At 39.5% G+C, this 25,223-nt stretch overlaps 1 protein-coding gene across 6 annotated transcripts in view; it reads right to left on the minus strand.

Moving 5' to 3' along the window:
- Positions 1-25,223, minus strand: part of DCAF1 (DDB1 and CUL4 associated factor 1) — an 83,334-nt gene that overhangs the window by 8,238 nt on the left and 49,873 nt on the right. For 2 of the 6 annotated variants that reach the window (XR_006965390.1, XM_047097653.1), the window contains exons 15-23: positions 24,877-25,075; positions 23,617-23,699; positions 22,958-23,042; positions 19,739-19,972; positions 18,588-18,681; positions 17,968-18,072; positions 17,686-17,759; positions 17,058-17,159; positions 2,851-2,856 (exon numbers count right to left, since the gene is read on the minus strand). Coding sequence is in view for 3 of the 6 variants with exons in the window: in XM_047097653.1 (XP_046953609.1) it covers positions 2,851-2,856; positions 17,058-17,159; positions 17,686-17,759; positions 17,968-18,072; positions 18,588-18,681; positions 19,739-19,972; positions 22,958-23,042; positions 23,617-23,699; positions 24,877-25,075 (982 nt within the window). In the remaining 3 variants the exon portion in view is untranslated. Of the gene's footprint in view, positions 1-2,850; positions 2,860-17,057; positions 17,160-17,685; positions 17,760-17,967; positions 18,073-18,587; positions 18,682-19,738; positions 19,973-22,957; positions 23,043-23,616; positions 23,700-24,876; positions 25,076-25,223 lie in introns of all 6 variants that reach the window. The other 4 variants (XR_006965389.1, XM_047097651.1, XR_006965391.1 and 1 more) reach the window with 2 other exon arrangements.

The following is a 25,223-nucleotide window of genomic DNA, read 5'->3' on the forward strand; positions in this document are numbered from 1 at the left end:
TTGGTAACATAAGCCCCTCTCCTTCAGTAGAAGGCAGCCTTCCACTCATGTTCCACACAGCGGTCCTCTCTGGATGTTGTTACCACAGTCACTCACTTCCCACCCCACACACCTAAACTTCCCTCACACTTCTCTCACTGGCTTCTCACCTTCTCTGAAGAGGGTAAGCTTGCATAAACCGAACTACTTCTCAATCCACATAGGCTCCACATTACTTCCACCTAAACCCTATTCTAGGTCTCTGGACCCACTGCCACCTGCTCAATCATTCCTTCACTCTGTCCCTCTTCCTCTAACACTGGACAGTATGGCTTCGGCCACTGAACCCAAAGTAGACTGATACAATACCTGACTTTGGGATGATTTACTCTGCTTCACAGAGCTGTTGTTAGGATTTGGGGGGGGGGGGGGGAGGAACATGTCTGCATGTACGCATAATAATCTCTTTGGAAAGTGCCTGGCATATATGAAGTGTTCAACAATAGTTTGTTTTTCCTATTATAAGGACGGAAACCTATTTCCTATTACAAGAAAAAGGAAGGCCTGAATGGTCAATGGTGGGGCTTCTCTATAGTGACTGACACCAATCCTGGCCTCTGCACTGGGTTTATCTGTACCAGGTCTCTTGCAGATTTCCTAGGCACACAGGTTCCTACAACTTTTATTTGTCTTTATATTTCCTAATTCCTAAATCTTGAACTCTCAGACAGCTCTACCCATTCGTACCACAGAAGTTTAAAATCTCTTAATTCTAAAACTGAATTCAAAGCATCTCTAAACCTAGTACCTTTTCCATACTTCTCCCAGTTAGCAGGTGAAAAATCTCATATATCTTTCACTTCTCCCACTCCTATGGCTTCACATCCAGTTGACTATAGTGTTTCCCACAAATCTCAGGTCCCCAGGACTCCCTCCTACCCACTCTCCTTACACTCACCAACCACATTCTCCTTCCTGCTGTCCATCTCTGGTCTCTCCAGCTCTCTATGGTTATCCCATCCCAGATCCAAAACCCCAGGAGCCCCATAAACACGTCCATGTTCCAGAATTACAACAGAAGCACTATTTACTGAACATTTTTCTAATGCCAACTTCTGTGAATCTCAATTTCTTATTAAAGAGGTGATTTAATTTAATTTAGTCAGTGACTCCTATTCAGATAATGATTCTCAGAATCACCTGGGAAAAAGTTTTCCAAAATACATATTCCAGGCTGACAGAACTAACCTTTATGAATGAAGCTCACACAAGTGGATTTTGGAAAGGTTCCCCAGGAATTGTGAAGTGCACCCCCAATGAAGCACTGCACAAGATGTCCTCTGAAACACCTTCTAGTTCTAAAGTTCTACTTTTTTGCAATAATATGCCCTATCCACAGACTCCTAATGACAGAACCAAAAAAGTAATTCCAGGTATTCCATTGACCTCTGCTACATCCAATTGTCTTATACCCTAGGACTTAATGTGATTTTTTAAATTAGTGCAGCATTTGTGTCTAGACCATTCAAAATTCTTCTTGAATACATGTCTCTTTTTCAAGAGAAATAGCTTTTTGCCTGTATTACCATCAAAAATATAACCAACCTCTTAGAAAACCAAACCTCTGGTCATACTTTAAGAATAGTTAATCTTGGGGCACCAGGGTGGGTCAATTGGTTAAGCGTCCAACTTCAGCTCAGGTCATGATCTCATGGTCCGTGAGTTGTAGCCTCGCATCGGGCTCTGTGCTCACAGCTCAGAGCCTGGAGCCTGCTTCGGATTCTGTGTCTCCCACTCTCTCTGCCCCTCCCCCACTCATGCTCTGTCTCTCTCACTTTCAAAAATGAGTAAATGCCGGGGCGCCTGGGTGGCGCAGTCGGTTAAGCGTCCGACTTCAGCCAGGTCACGATCTCACGGTCCATGAGTTCGAGCCCCGCGTCAGGCTCTGGGCGGATGGCTCGGAGCCTTTCCAATTCTGTGTCTCCCTCTCTCTCTGCCCCTCCCCCATTCATGCTCTGTCTCTCTCTGTCCCAAAAATAAATTAAAAAAAAAAAAAACATTGAACAAAAATGAGTAAATGTTAAAAAAAATTTTTTTAATATTAATAATAAGAATAGTTAATCTAGGGGCGCCTCGGCTCAGTCGGTTAAACATCCAACTCTTGGCTTCGGCTCAGGTCATGATCTCAATGGTTCATGAGTTCAAGCCCTACATCGGGCTCTGTGCTAACAGTGTAGAGCCTGTTTGTGATTCTCTCTCATCTCTCTCTCTGCCCCTACCTCACCCACATTCTCTCTCTCGTAAATAAATAAACTGAAAAAAAAAAAATTAATTAATTAATTAAAAAAATTAAAACAGTTCATCTAAAAACTAGGATAGTTTGGGGTACCTGGGTGGCTCAGTTAAAGGTCTGGTTCTTGATTTCAGCTCAGGTCATGATCTCACACTTCGTGAGTTTGAGCCCCATCAGGCTCTTCACTGACAGCGTGGAACCTGCTTGGGATTCTGTTTCCCTCTCTCTCAGTCCCTCCTCTGCTCACTCTCTTAAACATTTAAAAATCAAATACATACATACATAACCAGGATAGCTTTATAAAATGTAATTAAAACCTAAGCCTACTCTGTTGACATTCTAATGTGTCATATTTTTATAAAAGTTAAACTCCTGCTCCTCCTTTGGACACCTGCTCCTAGTGTTAACAATCATTAAAATAAAAGGTTTATTTCAGAGTCATAAACACTTGTGTTTTTCTCTCCTCATGAGCAGAATCTAATTCATGTACATTTTAAAAATTTAGGGGGAAAGAAAAAGGCCTTTCAGGAATCACTGACCAGGCTTATAGCAGGTGTGTAATCAGTAAAGACTCTTACCATCTGCTTCTAGGCAGTGCAGAACACACAGGAAGCACAGCACACAGTGTGTCCCAGATTCCAAAATGGAGTGGAGAAAAGAGAGCATTATTCCTTTTTAATTTAAGGTTAACTATAATTAGTTGAAATGTATTGCCTTTTCAAATTCTAGGAACAATTATCAATTAACTAATCTCTGGTTTTATAAGTATCCTAAAAGCCAACATCGAAGTTGACTGAATTGTTTTTTTTTAAATGACACAGACACCAAAATTCCAATGGATAATATGAGCTTTCACAAATGACTGACTTATTTGTGCTTTCATCAAATGCCTGAAGGCTGGAGGACTAGCAACCTTAGGAACCAAATATTATGGATGTCAAACACATCATATATGTTTTCATTCAACAATATATTGATCCCATTCATCTCTTCTTGTTAATCTCCAAACTTATTTAAACATAAGGGTAAAAGACAACCATTTTTATGGTATGTAAATTATATCTCAATAAAGCTTTTTAAATAAATAGCTATTTAAACAGGTACTTTATGCTGGACCATTTTATCAGGTAGCAGCTGACCATTCATACCGCTGATTTTATTTTGCTAAAATGAAAAGGCAAATTCAAAGATGTCAGTCACAGGTGCCAGCATCCCTGAGCCATATAAGTCAGACCTGGGAAATCTGAGAAGACCTAAGAGCAAATATGTAGACTAGGACAAAACTTTGAATGGCAAATGACTTGTAAGAAAATTAATTCTCTAGTTTTAAAATTAGGTGAAGTGCACAAAGGAAAAATAGTTAAAAATAAAATCAAGCTGGCAGAGGAAAGACAGAAATCTGATGGCTGGTAAATACAGTAAAAACACTACTGCAAGATTCCAGGAGGACATGTGAATCAACAGAATTCAGGTTACAAGGGGAACATGCTTGAACAGATATGGTCTATCCCACTAAAACATCTCTAAATAAAAACCAAAATGCCAATGACTTAAGAATAAAACCAGTTCTCTAATGAGGTCCTTTAAATATGAAATGCACCAGACAATCCTTAAGGACAGTGGTGTCAATATGTAATGAAACAAGCCTTGAAATACAGAAGAAATGCTAACTCACCTACACTGCCTGCACAGACACCTAGTCTCCTCCCAGCTAAAGGCTTTTAGGTTTTTCCACAGACTGGGCCTTAGGGCCACTCGTTAGGACCCTCTGGAGTCTGCCCCTCTCAACCTTGGTTTTCCATGACAAGAAAGCCTCTGTTTGATCCTTCCTGCATTTGAGTATCAGAAGTCCTAACAACTACCCTACCTACCCCTTTTCTAATCCCTTTTTCCCTTAACCTCTCAAAAGGAAAGTTAAATAGAAGCACAGGAAAAAGTCCTTTCTCTTAAGTTGTTCACAGCTAGCCATGAAAAATTCCCCTCTTATCACTTCGTGTCTGCAGAGCAATGAGGCCAACAGAGGGAATAGCAACTCTCCAGACCCAAAGGTGTCTAGGGCAATGCTAGCTTCTCTTTTCTTGACCTTCTCCTTCAAAGATAATGGGTGCCACATGGACTGGACACAGATGACAGTCACCAAGATTATTACTGCCACTCCCTCATAAACTGCAAGGATGTTGGAGGGTAGGAATAATGGTGTTGATAAGTAACTTCAAATAAGCCCAGTTTTTGGTTTAGGTTTACAGGACAACATGTAACATCCGAAAAGCTTGAGACACAACTAATATCTGGTAGTGATAAGATGGTCTGCAGCCACCTTTACCACTGTAATATACTGACAAACAGCTCAAAAACATCATCTTCTTTATCTATTCAAGGATGAAGTACATCTTGTTTCATGACACGTAAGTGGAAAAAGAGTATGATGCATTAAGGGAGTGGGATGTCTAAGGTAACAACAGGCCATGAGAATAAAAGAACAGACTCTATTAAGAAACCAACCTAGGGGCGCCTGGGTGGCGCAGTTGGTTAAGCGTCCGACTTCAGCCAGGTCACGATCTCACGGTCCGTGAGTTCGAGCCCCGCGTCAGGCTCTGGGCTGATGGCTCAGAGCCTGGAGCCTGTTTCCGATTCTGTGTCTCCCTCTCTCTCTGCCCCTCCCCCATTCATGCTCTGTCTCTCTCTGTCCCAAAAATAAAATAAACGTTGGAAAAAAAAAAAAAAAAAAAAAAAAAGAAACCAACCTAAGGCTCACCAACAATGAAGCAACAGAAAGAAATCAAGGAATCGATCCCATTTACAATTGCACCAAAAACCATAAAATACCTAGGAATAAATCTAACCAAAGAGGAGAAAAGTCTATACACTGAAAACTATAGAGAGCTTATGAAAGAAATTGAAGAAGACACAAAAAAATGGAAAAAGATTCCATGCTCCTGGATAGGAAAAACAAGTATTGTTAAAATGTCAATATTACCCAAAGCAATCTACATATTCAATGCAATCCCTATCAAAATAACACCAGCATTCTTCACAGAGCTAGAATAATCCTAAAATTTGTATGGAACCAGAAAAGACCCCAAATAGCCAAAGCAATCTTGAAAAAGAAAACCAAAGCAGGAGGCATCACAATCCCGGACTTCAAGCTATACTAAAAAGCACTAATCATCAAGACAGTATGGTACTGGTACAAGAACAGACACTCAGATCAGTGGAACAGAATAGAGAACCCAGAAATGGACCCACAAACATACAGCCAAATAATCTTTGACAAAGCAGGAAAGAATATCCAGTGGAATAAAGACAGTCTCTTCAGCAAGTGGTGTTGGGAAAACTGGACAGTCACATGCAGAAGAATGAACCTGGACCACTTTCTTACACCATACACAAAAATAAACTCAAAACAGATGAAAGACCTAAGTTTAAGACAGGAAGCCATCAAAATCCTCAAAGAGAAAGCAGGAAAAAAACCTCTTTGATCTTGCCTGCAGCAACTTCTTACTCAACACATCTCCGGAGGCAAGGGAAACAAAAGCATAAATGAACTACTGGGACCTCATCAAAATAAAAAGCTTCTGCACAACGAAGGAAACAATCAGCAAAACTAAAAGGCAACCGACAGAATGGGAGAAGATATTTGCAAAGGACAGATCAGATAAATGGTTAACCAAAATCTATAAAGGACTTATCAAACTCAACACCCAAATAACAAATAATCCAGTGAAGAAATGGGCACAAGACATGAATAGATACTTCTCCAAAGAAGACATCCAGGTGGCCGACTGACACATGAAAAAATGTTCAACATCACTCCTCATCAGGGAAATACAAATCAAAACCACAATGAGATACTACCTGATACCTGTCAGAATGGCTAACATTAGCAACTCAGGCAACACATGTTGGCGAGAATGCAGAGAAAGAGGATCTCTTTTGCATTGTTGGTGGGAATGCAAGCTGGTGCAGCCACTCTGGAAAACAGTATGGAGGTTCCTCAAAAAATTAAAAATAGAACTACCCTATGACCCAGCAATTGCACTACTAGGTATTTATCCAAGGGATACCAGTGTGCTGTTTCGAAGGGACACATACATCCCAATGTTCACAGCAGCACGATCAACAATAGCCAAAGTATGGAAAGAGCCCAAATGTCCATTGATGGATGAATGGATAAAAAAGATGTAGTGTGTGTGTGTGTGTGTGTGTGTGTGTGTGTGTTTACACACACACACACACACACACACACACACACACACACACACACACACAATGGAGTATTACTCGGCAATCAAAAAGAATGAAATCCTGCCATTTGCAACTACGTGGATGGAACTGGAGGGTATTCTGATAAGCAAAATTAGTCAGCAAAAGACAAATATCATATGACTTCACTCATATGAGCACTTTGAGAGACAAAACAGATGAACATAAGGGAAGGGAAACCAAAATAATACAAAAACAGGAAGGGGGACAAAACATAAAAGACTCTTAAATATGGAGAACAAACAGGGGATTACTGGAAGGGTTGTGGGAGGGGGATGGGCTAAATGGGTAAGAGGCATTAAGGAATCTACTCCTGAAATTATTGTTGCACTATATGCTAATTTGGATGTAAATTTAAAAAAATAAAATTTTTAAAAAAGAAAGAAGAAACCAACCTAAAGCAACCATGTGACATTTGGAGGCTCTAACACCACTTACAAGCTCCGCTACCAAGAAATACTACCAACAGGTACAAGTTAAATAGTACAGCACTCAAGAAAACATGAAGACCGTGTCACAAATAAATCAAAGTTCTGAAGTATCCTTCTGAAGACCTCTCCCTTTTACCCACATCTCAGAACTCACGTGAGCTTTAAACACTGCAGGCTCCTCTTACCCATGACCAAGGAAATCACTGAGGACCCTCCAAGCCATGCAGCTGGAAAGCATTAACGGATATCTCCTTCCCCACTAGGGATCCCTAGCTGCATTGGTTGAAGTGGTTTCAACTCCAGAGCCTAACGATCCGTTTTAATAAATATGGCATTCAAAAAACTATGGTACTGCTTCTGGTTTCCAGTGTGGCATATAAGAAGCTTAAAGTCACCAATCCTAACACGTAAAAAGCTCAATAAACTGAAAAATCAACAACTCCTCTTAAATTCGACAGAGGTGGGGTCAGAGAGGCACCACTGTCCCCAGAATTGGAGACACCAACAAGAAAATACAGAGAATAGCAACTTGTCAGAGCATAAACCCAAAAGGATAAACCTTCACAGGAACCAGTGCCAAGGCAGGGAAACCTGAACTGTAACTGACAAATTGCTAGACACAATTCTAAGGATAAATGTGAGAGATAAAAACTCCAGGGGGACGGAGTCATCAGGGCCCCCACACTTTTGTGAGTTTTACCTCCCGGAGGTTGACCAGGTTCTCACGATGAATATCAGAGAAAAATCCCCTTGGGTTGACCAGGTTCTCACGGTGAATATCAGAAAAATCCCCTTGGGCCTCCCACGGGAGGTGGAGGGGGACCATTTTGAAATACATCACAGCATTCTGTTCTTCTTAACAAGACCTCCCCTCAGGAGAAACTATTTAACCAAAGCCTAACCTGCTGGGACATTATCAGAGCCTAACTGACCTGGGGGAAGGGAAATATCCAACTCCAGCCACTCTAGCCCTCTGATCCCTCCCAAAGGGGATAGAAAAGACTGAGAAATGTGTGAAGTTCACAGTACACAAGTATAGATTCACTGAAACACTGAGACCTACTTATAGAACTGTAAAACACTTCAGGGAGCCTGGGTGGCTCAGTCGGTTGAGCATCCGACTTCAGCTCAGGTCATGATCTCACGGCTTGTGGGTTCGAGCCCCACGTCGGGCTCTGTGCTGGCAGCTCAGGGCCTAGAGTCTGCTTCTGATTCTGTGTCTCCCTCTCTCTCTGCCCCTCCCCCACTTATGCTGTGTCTCTGTCTCTCAAAAATAAATAAATGTAAAAAAGAAAAAAGAACTGTAAAACACTTCCCTGGCCCCACACCTTGCTACCACATTACTAAAGACCAATTTACAGCAGTTCTTTTTACCCAGCACATGATATCCAGGTATCAAGAAAAAAATTATAAGACATACTAAAAAGGAAAAAAAAACACAGTTTGAAGAGACAGAACAAGCATCAGAACCAGACTTAGATATGGCAGGGGTTGTAAGAACAAGAATATAAAACAACCATGATTAAGATGCTAAGGGGGCTCTCTAATGGATAAACTGGACAGCATGCAAGAACAGACAGGCAATGGGAGCAGAGCAGGGAAATTTAAAGAAAGAACCAAAAAGAAATGCTATCAATCAGAAACACTGTGGTAGAAATGAAGAATGGCTTTGATGGGCTTTATTAGTAGACTACACAGCTAAGTAAAAAATCTCTGAGCTTGAGGATATCTCAATAAATACCACCAAAACAGAAAAGCAGAGGAACAAAGACTGAAAAACACAGAACAAAATATCCAAGAACTGAGGGATGAGTACAAAAGGAATAACATACACATAATGGGAATTCTAGAAGGAAGAGAAAAAAAGGAACAGAAGAAATATCTGAAGCAATGATGACTGAAAATTTTACCAAAATTAATGTCAGACACCACACCACAGATCCAGGAAGCTCTAAGAAAACTGAGCAAGATAAATGCCCCCAAAAAACTTATACCTAGGCACATCATTTTCAAATTACAGAAAAAGATTTAAAAAAAAAAAAATCCTTAAAGAAGCCCAAGGGGAAAAAACATCTTACCTGTAGAGGAAAACAGATAAAAATTGTATCTCACATCTCCTCAGAAATCATACAAGCAAGGAGAGAGGGAAGTGAAATACTTAAAATGCTGAGAGACAAAAACCACTAACCTAGAATTCCATAGCCCTGTCCTGTGAAAGTATCCTTCAAAAGTGGAGAAATAAAGACTTATTCAGACAAAACAATACAAAACCTGAGGGAATTTGTTGCCAGTAGACCTGTCTAGCAAGAAACGTTAAATTCTTCAGAGAGAAGGATAATCATCAAGGTCAGAAACTCCAATCTATATAAAGGAAGAAAAGCACAGGAGAAGGAACAAATGAAGGTAGAATAAACATTTTATTTTTCTTATTCTTTTTTTTTTTCATGTTTATTTATTTTTGAGAGAGAGACACAGACACAACACAAGCGGGAGAGGGGCAGAGAGCGAGGGAGACACAGAAGACAAAGCAGGCTCCAGGCTCTGAGCTGTCAGCACAGAGCCCAATGCAGGGCTCGAAGCCACGAACAATGAGATCATGACCTGAGCCAAAGTCAGATGCTCAACCGACTGAGCCACCCAGGTGTCCCTTATTTTCTCATTCTTAATTGATCTTTGTTGAAAATAATAGTTTATCCAAACAACACCAATAACTTGTGTGATTATGTATTATTATATATATATGTACATATGCTTATATATAAATGAAGGACAGCAATAAGATATGAGAAATACATGGGAACTAGGATTATTCTACCATAAGGTGCTTGTACTACCTGTAAAGAGATAGAGTGTCATTTGAAAGTGGACTTGGATTACTTGTAAATGTATATATTGCACCCTTTAGGGCAACTACTAAAAAAAGTAAAAATAAATAAATAAATAGAACTAATAGGCTAACAAAGGAGTGGAATCCTAGAAAAATGCTCCATTAAAATCACAAAAAGCAGAAAAAGAGTAGCAGACAGAAACAGGAAGAAAAAACAAGGGCAACACATAGAAATCAGCAAGAAATACAGTAGATACAAAGCCAACTATATCAATAATCACTTAGAGTCTCATTCCAAATGCATCAATTAAAAGACATTATTGATGTGGACCAAGAAACAAAACCCAGCTACATGTTGTCCCCTAGAAACCCACTTTAAATATAAAGACACATATAGATTAAAAATAAATGGCGGGAAAAAGATATACCATGCTAACATGAATTTAAAAAAACTAGGGTAGCTGTATTACTTTTAGACAAAGCACACTTCAGACCAAGGAAAGTTATTAGTGATAAAGAAAGGCATTATGTGATGATAAAGGGGTCAATTCTCCAAGAAAACATAATAATCCTTAATATATATGTGCCTAACAGAACATCAAAATACACGAGGCAAAAACTGACAGAACTGCAAGGAGAAAATAATGAATCTACTTATTGTAATGGAGACTTCAATACCCCTTTATCAGAAATGGAAAAATACATCAGGCAGAAAACCAGTAAGGACACAGTTGAAGTGATCAATACAATCAATAAACTGAGTATAATGGACATCTACAGACTACTTTGTCCAACAACTGAATACACATTCTTCTCAAGCTCACATGAAACATTCACCAAGATAGACGACATTCTGGGCCATAAAGCACACCTTAACAAATTTAAAATAGAAATCATAATAATGTTTGCTCTCAGACCACAATGGCATTAAACTAAAAATCAATAACAGAAATATAGCTAGAAAACCCCAAAATACTTAGAGATTAAATTTTTTTAATGTTTATTTACTTTTGAGACAGAGAGAGAGAGCATGAGCAGGGTAGGGACAGAAAGAGAGGGAGACACAGAATCCAAAGCAGTCTCCAGACTCTGAGCTGTCAGCACAGAGCCTGACGCGGGGCTCAAACCCATGGACCGTGAGATCATGACCTGAGCCAAAGTCCGATGTTTAACTGAGCACCCAGGTGCCCCAAAATATTGGAGATTAAACAACACACTTCTAAATAGCAAGATTCAAAGAAGAAATCTCAGAAAATACTTTGAACTAAATGAAAATGAAAACTCACATAAAATTTTGTGGGGTACAGTGAAAGCAGTGCATAGAGGGAAATTTAGAGCACTGAATGCAAATTATTAGAAAGGCAGACCTAAAATCAATCAGCTAAGTTTCCACCTTAGGGAACTAGAAATAGAAGAGCAAATCAAGGAACTCTTGGGTGGCTCAGTTGGTTGGATGTCTGGTTCTTGACTGCAGCTCAGGTCATGAGGTCATAGTTCATTGAGATCGAGCCCCCATGTAGGGGTCTGCACTGACAGCAGAGCCTGCTTGAGATTCTCTCTCCCCCTCTCTCTGCCTCTCCCCTGCTCACACACTCTCTCTCTCTCAAAATAAATATATAAACTTAAAAAAAAAAAAAAGAGCAAATCAAATCCAAAGTAAGCAGAAGAAAAGTAGGAATAGAAATTAAAGTAGAAATCAATGAAATTGGAAACAGGAAATTAATAGAGAAAATCAATGCAATCAAAATCTTGCTCTTTAAAAAGATATAATAGGGGTGCCTGGGGCCCCTATAATAGGGGTGGCTCAGTTGGTTAAGCATCCAACTCTTTATTTCTGCTCTGGCCATGATCTCATGGTTCATGAGATAGAGCCCCATAACAAGATCCAAGCTGACACCGCGGAGACTGCTTGAGGTTCTCTCTCCCTCTCTCTCTGCCCATCCCCTGCTCATACTCACTTTCTCCCTCAAGAAATAAAATAAAAAGATTGATAATTGATAAGCCTCTAGCAGGCTAAGAAAAAAAGAGGGCACAAATTAATATCAGAAGTGAAAGAGGAGACATCATTACAGATCCCATGGACATTTAAAGGATAAATTCCATGAACAGGGCACCTGGCTGGCTCAGTTGGAGAAGCATGTGACTTCTGATCTCAGGGTCATAAGTTTGAGCCCCACACTAGGTATAAAGATTACTAAAATAAAGAAGTATTTTAAAAATTCTGTGAACAACTCTATGCCCACAAATTTGATAACCTAGATGAAACAGACCAATTCCTTGAAAGACAACACCATTTGCCAAAATGCACACAAGAATGTGACAATCTCAGTAGGGCTTTAGCTATTAAAGAAACTGATTCAGTAATTAATAACTTTCCAAAACAGAAAGCACCAGGCCCAGATGGGTTTGCTGCTGACTTCTACTAAACATAAAAAATTACATCAATTTTTTAATATCTCTTCTAGAAGACAGAAGCAGATAAAATACTTCCTGACTCATTATATGAGGCCAGCATTACACTAACAGCAACACCAAGGACATTGCAGTAGTCCCCCTCTCCTTATCCAACAGGGATGGGTTCTAAGACCACTCCCCCCAACCCACAGTGGATGCCTGAAACTGAGGATAGCACCAAACCCTGTATTTTTTCCTATACATGTACGCCTATGATAAAATTTAATTTATTAGGCACAGTAAGAGATTAACAATAACTTTTATGAATATGGTCTTTCTCTCTCAAAATCTTATTGTACTGTACTCACCCTTCTTGTGGTGATGTGAGATGACAAAAAGCCTACATAATAAGATGAAGTGAGGTGAATGACATAGGCACTATGATGTAGGCTACTACTGACCTTCTGACCATACATCAGAAAGAGGACCATCTGGAGGCACCTGGGTGGCTCAGTAGGTTAAGCGTCCGACTTAGGCTCAGGTCATGATCTCTCGGTTTTGGGTTCTGTGCTAACAGTTCAGAGCCTGGAGCCTGCTTCAGATCCTGCATCTTCCTCTCTCTCTCTGCCCCTCCCCCACTACTCTGTCACTCTCTCTCAAAAATAAACAAACATTAAAAAAAAAATTTTTTTTTTTAATTAAAAAAAATGGGGTGCCTGTGTGGCTCAGTCGGTTGAGCGTACAACTTCGGCTCAGGTCATGATCTCACAGCTTGTGGGTTGGAGCCCCACTGTGCTGACAGCTCAGAGCCTGGAGCCTGCTTCAGATTCTGCATCTCCCTCTCTCTGCCTTTTCCCACTTGTGCTGTCTCTAAAATAAACAAACAAACATTAAAAAAATTTTAAATATGGGGCGCCTGGTGGCTCAGTCAGTTGAGCGTCTGACTTCAGCTCAGGTCATGATCTCACAGCTTGTGAGTTCAAGCCCCGCGTCGGGCTCTGTGCTGACAGCTCTGAGCCTAGAGCCTGCTTTGGAGTCTGTGTCTCCCTCTCTCTCTGCCCCTAACCCACTTGCATTCTGTCTCTGTCTCTCTCAAAAATAAATAAACATTAAAATAAATGTTAATGGGGCGCCTGGGTGGCTCAGTCGGTTAAGCGTCCGACTTTGACTCAGGTCACGATCTCGCGGTCCATGAGTTCGAGCCCCGCGTCGGGCTCTGGGCTGATGGCTGGGAGCCTGGAGCCTGCTTCCAATTCTGTGTCTCCCTCTCTCTCTGCCCCTCCCCCGTTCATGCTCTGTCTCTGTCTCAAAAATAAATAAACGCTAAAAAAATTAAAAATAATAATAATAAATGTTAATATAATAAATAAATAAATAAATAAATAAATAAGGACCATCTGTTTCCAGACTGGAGTTGACTTCAGGTATCTGAAACCATGGAAAGTGAAACCACGGAAAGCAAAAGTACGGGGGGGGGGGGGGGGGGGGAGTGGTACTACTGCACAAGAAATTAAAACTACAATCCAACATGTCTCATGACCACAGACATAAAAATCCTCAACACAATATTAGCAAATCATATCACACACTATATACAAAGAATTATAAAAGCACAACCAAATAGGACGTACTACAGCTATGCAAGGCTGGTTCACATTTTAAAATCTAATTAATGTAATTCACTACTTCAATAGGCTAAAGAAATAAGATTTTATCAACAGATTCAAAAAAAGACTAACAAAACCCAACACCCGTAACTAAAAACTCTTGAGTAAGATGGGAATGGAGAGTAACTTTTTCAACCAGATAAAGAACATCTATGAAAAAAAAACACAGCTTGGGCGCCTGGGTGGCACTGTCAGTTAAGCTTCCAACTCTTGATCTCGGATCAGGTCATGATCTCATAGTTCATGAGTTCGAGCCACACGTCAGCCTCTGTGCTGATGGCACGGAGCCTGCTTGGGGCTCTGTCTCTCCCTCTTTCTCTGCCCCTCCCCGCCTGTGCTTGCTCTCTTTCAAAATAAATAAATAAACTTTAAAAAAATTAAAAAAACACAGCTAACACCATACTTTATAATGAAAAATTCAAAACTTTCCTAAGATCAGGATCAAGATCACTGATTTTCAAAATCATACTAAAAGTCCTACTTATCAGACAACAGGAAATAAAAGGGTACATTTTACAGAAATAAAACTGTCTTTGTTTGCAAATAATGATTGTCTTTGCAGAAAATCCCAAAGAAATGACAATTAAAACTGGATTAAACAATTATAGCAGGGTTGCAGGATACAAGGTTAATTCAGTCTTTCCTATGTAACAGTTTTCCTGTACACCAGCAATGAACAAATGGAAACTAAAATTAAAAACACAATATCACTTATATTAGCCCCACCTCTCAAAATGAAATACTTAGGTAATCCATCAGGTATTAGGTAAACCTAACAAAATATGTACAATATCTGTATGAGGAAAACTATGTAACTCTGACGAAAGAAATCAAAGAATTAAAGAAATGAAGAGAGTCCATGTTCATGGATAGGAAGACTCAATATTGTCAAGATGTCAGATCTTCCTAACCTGATCTATACATATAAACTCAATGCACTCCCTTCAAAATCCCAGCAAGTTATGTTGTAGATACCAACAAATGGATTCAAAAGTTTATATGGAGAAGCAAACAATCCAGAATAGTCAACACCATATTGAAGATGAACAGAGTTGGAGGACTGGCACAACACAACTTCAAAACTTACTATAAAGTAACAGTAATCAAGACAGTATAGTATTGGAGAAAATATACAAATAGATCAGCGGAACACAGTAGAGAGCCCAGAAATAGATCCACATAAAGATAGTCAACTGATCTTGGACAAAGGAGCACAGGCAATACAACGGGTATTTAAACTGGGCGTCTATAAGCAAAAAAATTCATCTAAACACAGGTCTTACACTCTTTACAAAAATTAACTCAAAAAGAATCACAGACCTAAGTGTGAAATGCACAACTACCTATAAAACTCCTAGAAAATAACAGGAGAAAATCTACATGACCTTGAATTTAAAGATAATTTTTTAGATGCAACCTCAAAGTCACAATTCACAAAAGAAATACTTGATAAGATGGACTTTATTAAGACAAAAACTTCTGCTCTGTGACAGTGTCAAGAGAATGAGACAACAAGCTATAAACTAAGAGGAAATATTTGCAAATGACCTATCAGAGAAAGCACTATCAGCCAAAACATTCAAAAAAACTCTTACAACTCAATAAAAACACAAGAAACCCAATTTAAAAATAGGCCAATGACTTTGACACCTCACCAAAGAAAATCTACAAATGGCAAATATGGAAATGATGCTTCACATCATAAGTCATCAGGAAAATGCAAATTAAAATAAGACTGAGAAAGCCTTCCACTTAGAATCTCCCTGAGGTGTGCCTGGGTGGCTCAGTAAGTTAAGCATCCAATTCTTGATTTCCACTCAGGTCATGACCTGCCAGCTCATAGGATTGGATGGAGCCCTGGGTCATCAGGCTCTGTGCTGACAGTGTGGATCCTGCTTGGGATTCTCTCTCTCCCTCTCTCTCTGCCCCACCCCCGTTCATACTTACCCATTCTCAAAATAAGTAAATAAAGATTAAAAAAGGAAAAAGAAGGAACTCCCTAAAGTGGGGAAGGGGCCCAAAACAGACTGTGGAGAAAGTCTCCTTCCTTTTGGTCTGGTACCAGGCATCAGTAAGGGTGTCAGGAGGTTCAGTTAAATAATTTTCAGAAAACATTTGTAGCAGGCTCATAAAACTTCAAGATCTTGATTCTTTTCTACTCAAAAAAAATCAAACCACACATTTTGATTGTGTGGAGAGATTGTTCAACTAAAGGAACATCTACTAATTTTTTAATTAATTAAATAGTGATATATACTACTACATACCTATTAAAATGGCCAAAATCCGAAATACTGACAACACCAAATGCTGGTAAGGATGTGGAACAATAAGAATTCTCATTTGCTGATGATGAAAATGCAAAATGGTATAGCTCCTTTGCTAGAGGGTTTGTCAGTTTCTGATGAAATTAAACATACTCTTCCCATACAATCTACCAACTGAACTCCTTAGTATTTACCCAAATACAAAAGCCTGCACATCAATGTTTATAGGAGCTTTATGAATAGAGAATGTAGTATGAGCCCACTTGACAGGAAAGATCTGCTGAAAGTCAGAAGTTTAAGAAATTCTTCACAACTGATACAGACACACCACATAGGCAAACACCCAGCATAATATGACCGTAACTTAAAATCCCCTATGAAAAAAAGCAAACTAATATTCTGTGAGACATACTACCTACCCACATTTTATAAATGCTTAATTTCCAAAAGCATCAAAATCTTCTCTCTACTTATAAGCTCCAATCCATTACTGTGAAAAAAGACTATGCTATAAAACTGAGAAAATGCAAACCACAACTTTATAAAGCTTAAGCCATTTCTGTGACCCATCTCAGCAGATTGATTTTTCTGTTTTGTATTGACATTGGAAATATGGGGGCTGCTCATCCTAAAGCCACACAAAGCACTAGTCCTGAAAGTGAGTTCAAAGAAATCTCTAAAACAGTATCAGAGATTGCTAACATCCAAATTAATCTATAAACGGAACTCACAGAACTGTCAGGAACTGGGGTTAAAGTTTTATAATAACAAAAATCTACTTTCTTCAAAGTTTTAGTTAGTGATTTTAGTGACAACAAGCCTGCAGAATATGCCAACAGGTAACAAAAGCTGATATTAAAAAAATCCTTACAGCAAAAACCAGAAGACCATAACCTCTATAAAGTACAGCAACAAGAAATCTCAAAGACCACTGACCTGGTCCTCCTCTTCATCCTCATCCTCTGCCAAACGTTGCCTGCCCACTTCATACAGCCTGCATACCGTGTCCATGTTCAGAGCATCCATGCTGCCTTGGTTCTGAAAATAAAACACCCAGTCCACGAAGAGCAGTTAGTTTTCAGAAGGCCCACATCTACATCTCAGTTATAACTCGCACCCATGCACCTTGACCCTGTAACCGTCAAAGTTTCTGATACCCAAAATTCTTGAACTAACTCTGAAAATGTTATACGCAGGCCACAGAAAGGGAAAGAAAACAGGATAAGAAGGCTTTGGCAGGGCAAGCAATATTAAGCAAAAGAGAGCATCCTCAGAATGAACCTGTCTTGCTCTGTCAAGATCCAGACTCCTCTCAGAAAGGGAGCACAGTGACTCCAAGATATTAGAAGATGGGACTGTCCATGTTGTTTTATACTGGAATTTTCTTATTATTTCTCTTACAATGTAGATCTCTCCATCAAGCAAGTAGGTTATCAATAATCTACTTTTGGAAATGCATCAACTTTAGAACACATCTTAGATCAGACAAAATGCCTGTAGTATAACTTGAAAATGATCCTAAAGATCAAAACAAAACAGCAGGGTTTCTGCTAGCTCCCTTTACCTCAATGACAGCAAGATAGCAGTCTTTGGTGTCTGTACACAGGTCAAAGATGTTCCGTTTCACATCAATGGTTGCTGGAAAACAAAATGTGTCAAGACTCAGGATTGGACTACTGCTCTGACCTTAAAACCAGTTTTTCCTCTAAAGGAATTTCAAGGTGATTGCTCCTAAATAGTTCCATAACCTCTTGGCTTTTCAATGAAGAATTACAGAAAAGGATGATCTTAAATATGGAAAACCAAAACATGACAGAACGAACAATGTCTGCCCCTTCAAGCTTACCTATAGGTTTGTAGTCAGTTGCATTAAATGTTCGGAAGGATGATCCAAAAGGGCTTTTCATCCTCTCTTCCATTAAGTCATCCTCATCATCTGCCTGCAACATAGCTAATTGGGAGGAAGGGGGAAAGGGGGCCAAGGAGCAAAATACTTTTAGAAATCAGAAACATCCCCTATTCACAAGTGCAGAAAATATTAATGGACAATCAAGACTTCAGTGAGTTTCTCTGTAGTAAATTCATTCTATCTAATTAGTTCCTTTCAACGTATCCTACTAGCATACCCCCGAACAGTATCCTCAACCTTTCATCTAGCTCCCAACAAGTGTTATAGCTAAAGGCCAGCAACATCATAAAAGCACAAATGCAACAAGTTCGTAAGGATATAGATGGGAAATTAATGCATGAAATGTCTTTCTGTACAAGATGTACTTGTTATCTTCACCCTAAATCAACACTATTTTCATCAATAAACTTTGTCACCATTTGTGCTATCATTTTATCTTTTATGTTACAACCTTCAAATGCTTTCCAATTCATATTTGAGAGATATTTCCAAACCAAAAGGGGAGAGGGGAGAGAAGGGAGAAAAAGAATAATATAGAGAAGTAAAAAGTTTATTACCTCCATACATCACTGTCCCCGTGTGGTTGAACACAACACGACACTGATCCAGAGCAGGAACTGTGTGTAAAAGATGGAAAGTGCGAAGATCCCACTAGGAGGGAAGTGGTCAAGGATAACTATTTTATACAAAATTTCTTATGTAAACTCAGAAGAAATTCCAAAATATCTCTTTTTTCCTCTCCTGTTGAGATATGAATGCTTTAAAGGTAATGCTTTAAAGGTAAAGTAAAGAGGCACCTAGGAGGCTCAGTTGGTTAAGCATCCGACTTCAGCTCAGGTCACGATCTTGCAGTTCATGAGTTCGAGCCCTGCATCAGGTTCTGTGCTGACAACTCAGGGCGTGGAGCCTGTCTCAGATTCTGGGTCTCCCTCTCCTCTGCCCCTCCCCTACTCACGCTCTCTCTCTCTCTCAAAAAAATATATACATGGGGCGCCTGGGTGGCGCAGTCGGTTGGGCGTCCGACTTCAGCCAGGTCACGATCTCGCGGTCCGTGAGTTCGAGCCCCGCGTCAGGCTCTGGGCTGATGGCTCAGAGCCTGGAGCCTGTTTCCGATTCTGTGTCTCCCTCTCTCTCTGCCCCTCCCCCGTTCATGCTCTGTCTCTCTCTGTCCCAAAAATAAATAAAAAACGTTGAAAAAAAAAAATATATATATATATACATAAAAACATGAAAAAATTTAAAAAGTAAATAAATAAATAAAAGTAAAGTAAAAATGCTTTCAAAGTAAACAAAAGCATATAAAATGCTTATTATCAAGTAACATCCTTGAAAATCTCCTATGGTATCCTCATATACATGAAAACTACACGAACTCCCTTCATCTCAACAGCATCAATTCACTTTACACTTGTGATTTCTGCAATGCAAAAGTAAAATCCTTCTGAAGATATAAAAGTCAATTTAATACCTGGAGAAGCAAAAGGTAAGAATCTGGTGGTCACTCTTCTCAATACAAAAAAAAACATGCTAATGAAAGTTCACTGGTAATTACCAACCATTGGAGATTAACTAACACTTCAAATCAAAAGAGAGGCACCAAATTATTACCTGTGTGGATACTTTAACAGGGTGTTGGTAGAAAGATAAATTATTTCTGCATCACAAACTAGATAACAAACGGAAAATAAGACATGGGTGTAAAGGATACAATCTCAGTATTAATGATGACCTCCAGCCCATTTGGATGGAAAACGCCACTGATGTTCATGTTGAACTTGTCAAACTTGTGGATGGCTTGTGCAGAGCGGACATCCCAGAGGACGCCATCATTTAAGACAAGATCATCTGTAGGATTAAAGGTGGCACAGTTCCTCTTGTAGTTGTTGGCAAGATCTGGGTTAAACAGAGTCAACAGCTTGTTGCCAGTCTGAATATCATAAATCTTTAGAGAAGAAGGGGTGGGAAGAGAAAAATCAGACCAATCCATCCACTAACAATTCGAAGAGAAGCTGTGTAAAATATCTCTCCATGCTTTCCAAATCCCAACAAAATCACAAAAGCCCTAATACTGTAGAATACCTGGAAAGTATGAAGAGTACACCCATCCAAGCAATGTTTAAGTGCTTTGGTTCCCATTCAAGGTTTGAAAAGTCTCTTTCCCACAAGAAAATGAAAAGAGAGATGGCAATAAGGATAAGAAAACCCTCTTCTACCCCTCCCCCTTTCAAGAAACAGAAAATGTTTCTATAATAGAAACTGAGAAATTAAATTCATATGGATAGACCAATGATTAACCATAGAATACTATTAAAGAGCCACTTTTTGAAGAAAGGCATCAATGACATACCCCTTTCTCCTTAAAAATCTCCCAATACACATATTTTAGCCCTACAATAGTAAAAGTTCCAAATGTACAATGTGCAACCCATACAGAGACCAGATCTTTCCCATCACCTTACAAACATGCTGTAGTATTTCCAATCTTTAAGAAAAAAAAAAAGAATCCTCCTTTAATATAGGAACAATAAGGAGACACAAGAAAACAATCAAATCAAGATCATGAGACAAGACAACTAGCCTGGTCTCTTCAAAAGTCAATGTCATGAAAACTGGAGAAATGGTTCTTGGCTTTAAAACATTAGTAAGACATAACAACCAATGCAATATGTGAATCTTGGCTGGATCCTGGTTCAAAAAACAAAAAACAAAAAACAAAAAACAAAAAGCATTTGAAACCAAACACATCAGGAACAATAGGGAAAACTGAGTATGGAATGGATATTAGATGATACTTGGGAATTACTATAGATTTTCTTATATTTGATAAGAGTATAATTATGTAGTAAAATATCCTTACTGCTAAAATATGCATGCTGTAAGACTCAGAAATAAAATGTGTTTGCAACTTACTTTCAAATGATTCAGAAATACATACATATTAACACAGGAAGAACATATGGTGCAATATTAAACTGATGAATCCAGGTAATAGGTGTATGTACTATTCTTTCAATTTCTCTACATATTTTAACATTTTCAAATGAAAAGTTTGAGAAACCCTCCCTTCACAACCCCATATCCCCACCATTACCCTCAAGCTATTACACCCCACTTTTCTGTTTAAACACTTCAGAAAACTTGTCTCTACTCAGTGTCTCCACTTTCCTGTTCTCTCATGAGAACAGATTTTCACCCCAGTGCACAGAACTAGCTCCTGACGAGGTTAACAAGAAGATCCATATTGTTAAATCAAAGGTAATTCTCAATTCTCATCTTATGAACTCATTAACAGTTTCTGACCAGTTGATCAATTCTTCCTTCAAAGGATCTTCCCCCTTGCCTTCTGGGGCACATCTTTTTCCTGAGGTCTCCTGCTGCCCATTATTTTTGGTCTCCTTCTCAAGTCCCTCCCTCACATGGCAAATTCGAAATATTGGCATAGGCCAGGACTCTGTCCCCTCAGTTCTCTTCTCTAGCCTCCTTAACGATTTCATCTAGTCTCATGGCTTTATCAACCCGTGAATAACTCCTATATTTATATCCCCTATCCCAGACCTCTCTTCTGAACTCCCGTTTTGTATATTCAACTACCCATTCCCTACCTGAATGTCTAATAACAAACTTCCTGTGTCCAAAAACCCAGAGCCCGGCTGTATCACTTCTCATCACCTGTACCATGCCCTCCTGGGCCCAGCCCCACTACAGTCCTCACATGTGAGCTGGCCCGACACACTCCTAACTGGAAAGCCTGCTCTTGCTTCTCTCACAGAAACCAGACTCACACTTTAGGAACTTTACATCCCATCATGTGTCCTCTGCTCAGCCTCCAGTGCCTGCATCTCACTCAGAGAAGCCAAAGGTCCTAACAACACCCTATATATAAGATGCTACTATGATATGCATCACCCATTCCCCCACAACACTGAGCTGAGCTCTTACCCGTCTTCCCTCTCCCACCTCCAAAGGGCTTTTCCCTCGGTCTTAAAACACTTTTCCCCCCAGATATCTGCATGACACTTCCTTCAAAGGGAAAGGTTCCTGGGGTGCCTGGGTGGCTCAGTCAGTTAAGCATCCAACTTCGGCTCAGGTCATGATCTCACAGTACGTGAGTTTGAGCCCTGCACTGGGCTCTCTGCTGTCAGCACGGAGCCCAGTTCAGATCTTCTGTCCCCTCTCTTTGCCCTCCCCTGCTTGTGCATGTGCACTCTCAAAAATTAAAAAAAAAAAAGGGGGGGGCACCTGGGTGGCTCAGTCGGTTGAGCCTCCAACTTCGGCTCAGGTCATGATCTCACAGTTTGTGAGTTCAAGCCCCGCGTCGGGCTCTGTGCTGAAAGCTCAGAGCCTTGAGCCTGTTTCGGATTCTGTGTCTCCCTCTCTCTGTCCCTTCCCCGCTCATGCTCTGTCTCTGTCTCCCAAAGATGAATAAATGTTAAAAAAAAAAAAAAAAAATTTTTTAATAAAAATAAAAAATTAAAAAAAAAAAAACACTCCTTAAACATCACCCTATCAGTGATACTGACCATCCTAGATAAAAGAGAAGTCCCTCACAGCACCATCAAGCACTTCCTAACTTTTACCCTGCTTTCTTTTCCTTGGCAGCACTTATCACCTGACATACCATATATTTGCTTCTCTATTTGTCTCCCCAGTGAGGCTTCATAAAGGCAGGGACTTATATTTCATCTAAAACTTAGTAAGTATTTGAAAATAACTGCTGTGCTAATCATACCTTTCTTAAGTTGTCGGATTAGTTCACGTTTGGTCCCACATGGCTTATAACTACTTTACTACACTTCTAGATTTTATCTGGAAAGAATATCACTAAGTAATTTCTTGCTGCCCTTAGGACTGCCCTTCAGTCCAGAAGTTTTCATTACAAACAAATGGGCATAATCAGTTTGAAAGCAGTGGATTCTTAAGTACTTACGTGGGCAATGTCTCCTTTTGTACCTATGACTCGATCCTGAGAGTGCTTACTGAACTCAACATAGTGATCTTCTGTGAAGGAATGCCTACAGACAAACAACAAAAGTACTTAAATGATACACCTTCAGGAAACAGTCACTGAGCCGACTGAAAATAAACATGATTCTCAGCCTCCTGCCTGACTATACTCATCTGAGGATTCTCAGCAACCAAAGAGGAAAAACTGTATACTTAAGGTTTAAAAAAAAAAAAAATCCCTCCATCAGTTTAACCAAGCAGATCCAAAAGAATTAATTAGTTAGCAGGAATTACTTTGTTAAAAAAAAAATGGATAACAAGCCACACGTCTTTGAACATACTCCAGCAAAGAGTACAACTACCATATGTGAACATGAGAAATTACACAGATGTGCCATTTTGGATTAGTAAAGGGTCAGCTGTGTGATGGGACTGGTAAGAATACTTGGTAAGAATATCTCAGAATTAAGGATAAAACCTTATTAAACATGAGCGACAGACAAGGAAGAGAGAAGTTAGCAATAACTCACAGCATTCGTCTTTTCCCAAAAGGCTTCAAAGTTGAAGAATCGGATGAAGGGAAATATAAATTAGGTAAATTGTAGAACAGAAAGAGTTGGGTTATAAAAAATACATACATACTTCATATCAAATACTGATTTCATTCCCCAAAGTGCAGACAGAGGCTGGCTCCAAGTAGCAGATGTCAGCAGCAAGGACCCATCCTAAAAGAAGAAGGAGGCCCAAGGTGGGTAGTCACATGCTTATATAAATGCTGTCTGCCTGTAGCATTTTAACATACAAGCTCAAAAATTATTATTGTATTATATAGAAAATAGAAAAACTACGAAGAACCAAGAAGTGTTCGAAACTGCTGGGATTTAAGTATGTGCACATGCAATGTCCTAAAAAAATACCTAAATTTAAGAAAAGACTAACTCCTCCTGAGCTAGTAACAAAAAATACAATAGTTCCAAGGGTAGGGGAAGAAAAAAACTTGGAAAGATGTCAAAGATGGTTCCACCTTTCTTAACATTTGGCCATATATCTCAGTCTCCCTCACCTGAAATATCAGTCAAGTGAAAACATTTCTTAGACTTTCTTAGCTAACAACTCTTAGGATTTTTTCAAAAAGAAAGCCCATTAAGGGGCCCCTGGGTGGCTCAGTCGGTTAAGCTTCCGACTGCGGCTCAGGTCATGACTTCGCAGTTCGTGGGTTCAAGCCCCTGGAGCCTGCTTTGGATTCTGTGTCTCCCTCTCTCTCTCTGCCCCTCCCCGGCTCACACTCTGTGTGTGTGTGTCTCTCTCTCTCAAGATAAATAAACATTAAAAAAAAAATTTTTTTTAAATACTTTAAAAAAAAAGAAAGCCCAATAAAGGCTGAGTCTCCTTTACTCTAGTATCAGGAAAACTATCCTTGTCATCTTAACAGTCCTAACTTTTAGAAATAAAGGTGTCAATTCCATCCACAGAATAATACTAATAAACCATGACCCACTAGAACCATATAATGCTTTTTTCCTAAAAACTCACAGTACTTTGAGATTTATTTCTGACACAAAAAGAAAACTTCTGTGATCATAGTTTCCATCTGAGGCAAATTAAAAAAGAAAGGTTCACACACACATACACATACAACTCTTAAAAGAAGGTTGGCAAGCTTTTTTTTACTTAAAGAGCCGAACAGTAAACACATTAGGCTTTGTAAGTCATATGGTCTGTGTCACAACTACTCAACTCTACCATTGTAGCACAGAAGCAGCCACAGACCACACATAAACAGATAGGCATGGCTATGTTCCAATAAAAGTTTATGTACAAATTAACAGCCAGCCCACAAGCCCATAGTTCCCAAATCATCAAAGAAGAATGAATGAGAACCACCTAGGAAGGGACTCTTACCCTGGAAGGTTCAAGATGTGTGATAGCCGAGTTGTGACAGTTATAGCTGGCCTCCTCTTGTCCACTAAACACATTATAGAGCTTCAACTGCCCAGTGCAGGTGCCAAGCATCAGGAACCGCTCCCGTGCTGAGAATGCACAGCAAGTGAAACCACTCTCATCCTCATTGGCTTCCCTGAACACTGAAATAGGACGGAACCTAAGCAAAAAAAAAAAAAAAAAAGAAAAAGAAAAAAGAAAAATCAGAGACAACGCACAAGGACTCCAAAAAAAGAAAACTTTGCTAAAAGGATGAAAGAAAAATTAAAAAAAAAAAAAAAAAAAAAAAAAAAGAGCATTTATGTTTC

This window comes from Lynx rufus, unplaced genomic scaffold (assembly GCF_022079265.1).
Source record: "Lynx rufus isolate CCGP_SWC_20201006 ecotype Redwood Valley unplaced genomic scaffold, mLynRuf1.p SCAF_4, whole genome shotgun sequence".
NCBI lineage: Eukaryota > Metazoa > Chordata > Mammalia > Carnivora > Felidae > Lynx > Lynx rufus.